Source organism: Arachis ipaensis, chromosome B01 (assembly GCF_000816755.2).
Source record: "Arachis ipaensis cultivar K30076 chromosome B01, Araip1.1, whole genome shotgun sequence".
In the NCBI taxonomy this organism is placed as follows: domain Eukaryota; kingdom Viridiplantae; phylum Streptophyta; class Magnoliopsida; order Fabales; family Fabaceae; genus Arachis; species Arachis ipaensis.
The window spans coordinates 123656027-123657313 of NC_029785.2; the positions used below are offsets into that span (position 1 = coordinate 123656027).

General features: G+C 31.8%; 1 protein-coding gene across 2 annotated transcripts in view; it reads right to left on the reverse strand.

Annotated features, from left to right (window-relative positions):
- LOC107619548 (auxin-responsive protein IAA31) overlaps positions 1 to 1088 on the reverse strand; it is a 1910-nt gene extending 822 nt beyond the window's left edge. Inside the window, exons 1-3 of one of the 2 annotated variants that reach the window (XM_016321842.2) lie at positions 789 to 1088; positions 519 to 718; positions 331 to 436 (exon numbers count right to left, since the gene is read on the reverse strand). In XM_016321842.2, coding sequence (XP_016177328.1) covers positions 331 to 436; positions 519 to 718; positions 789 to 997 — 515 coding nt within the window. In that variant the 5' untranslated portion in view covers positions 998 to 1088. Of the gene's footprint in view, positions 1 to 330; positions 437 to 518; positions 722 to 788 lie in introns of both variants that reach the window. The other variant, XM_021103083.1, reaches the window with a different exon arrangement.

Below are 1287 nucleotides of genomic sequence, written 5' to 3' on the forward strand. Positions count from 1 at the left end.
TCATTGTTTAGTACTAATATTATTTTTATACTCATGTGATAACAAATATATTTATCATTATAAATAATAAAATATATGGACAACTTTATTTTGTTTCACATTATTTATTAACAGAAAAACATATATATTCATTATATATTATCATAAAAAATTTAATTGATATTTTTTTCCATCGAAAATTTATTAGTCCAAAATTAAAATTTTTAAAAATTTAATTGTCACCTTATTTTTTTTAATTAAATATTAGAGACACATTTTAAAAGAAATCAATACGAGCAAATGGAGTGAATTTCAGCAAATTTTGAAGAAGATGAATATAATTAAACTTACTCCCATGGAACATCTCCAACCATCATCCAATCCCCTTCTTGATCCTCATAAGTAAGAACATGAACATTATTCCCAGAGATGAGTGGTAATTGATGAGAGTTAGGGCCTAAAGAAAAGAAAAAAGAAATTGGCAGTGTGAGATTGATTATATATAAGATTGAATTTGAAAGAAGAGTTGATTTGCTTACAGAGTATGGTAGTTCTGAACATGTTGGCAAGAGCCTTAACAAGAGCATGATAATTATGGTGTGCCAGCAGATTGAGCTTCCTACCGATGGGGATGCCTTCCATGTATACTTTAACAAAGTGAGATATTTGACTTTTCTCAACAAGGGTGCACCTCAATGTTGACTTCACTGGTGGCCAATCAAAACTACTTCTTTGCTCCCTGCTATTAACATCTTAATTAATTAATGTAATTAAATTAAGGGTGTAGATGGATGGATGGATGTATGTACCTTGATGGTGTTGAATAATGAGAAGGAGAGAGGCTAAGGCCAAGTCTGAGGTCGGTGCTCAAATCGGTTCTTCTTGTTGAGATACTTGAAGAAGAAGAAGGGTGGTTGTTGTTATTGTTATTATCAGTGGTGGGAGAAGATGAAGATGATGAAGATGAATGAGGAGATGCAGTTATTAGGTCCAATGTTCCCATCACCATTTCTTCCATTCAATGCTCCACCAACTCTCTCTCATCTCAACAAACCCAAACAAAAGCCGTCACCTTACCCTCCTTTTATACCAGACAGACACTCTTTTCCGACCTTGTTTAGAAGCTATTTGAATATAAAAAAAGAATTTTATTTCGGTCCAAGTTTTATGAAAGTTAGAGGCTTAAAAAGTAATTTTCAATGGTCAAAAACAAAAATATTCGCGAGACAAAAGATCAGAGACCTATTTATCCTTTTTTCTTATTTTTATTTGAGATTCAGTTCCATAGTTTAGAATGATTTTATCATA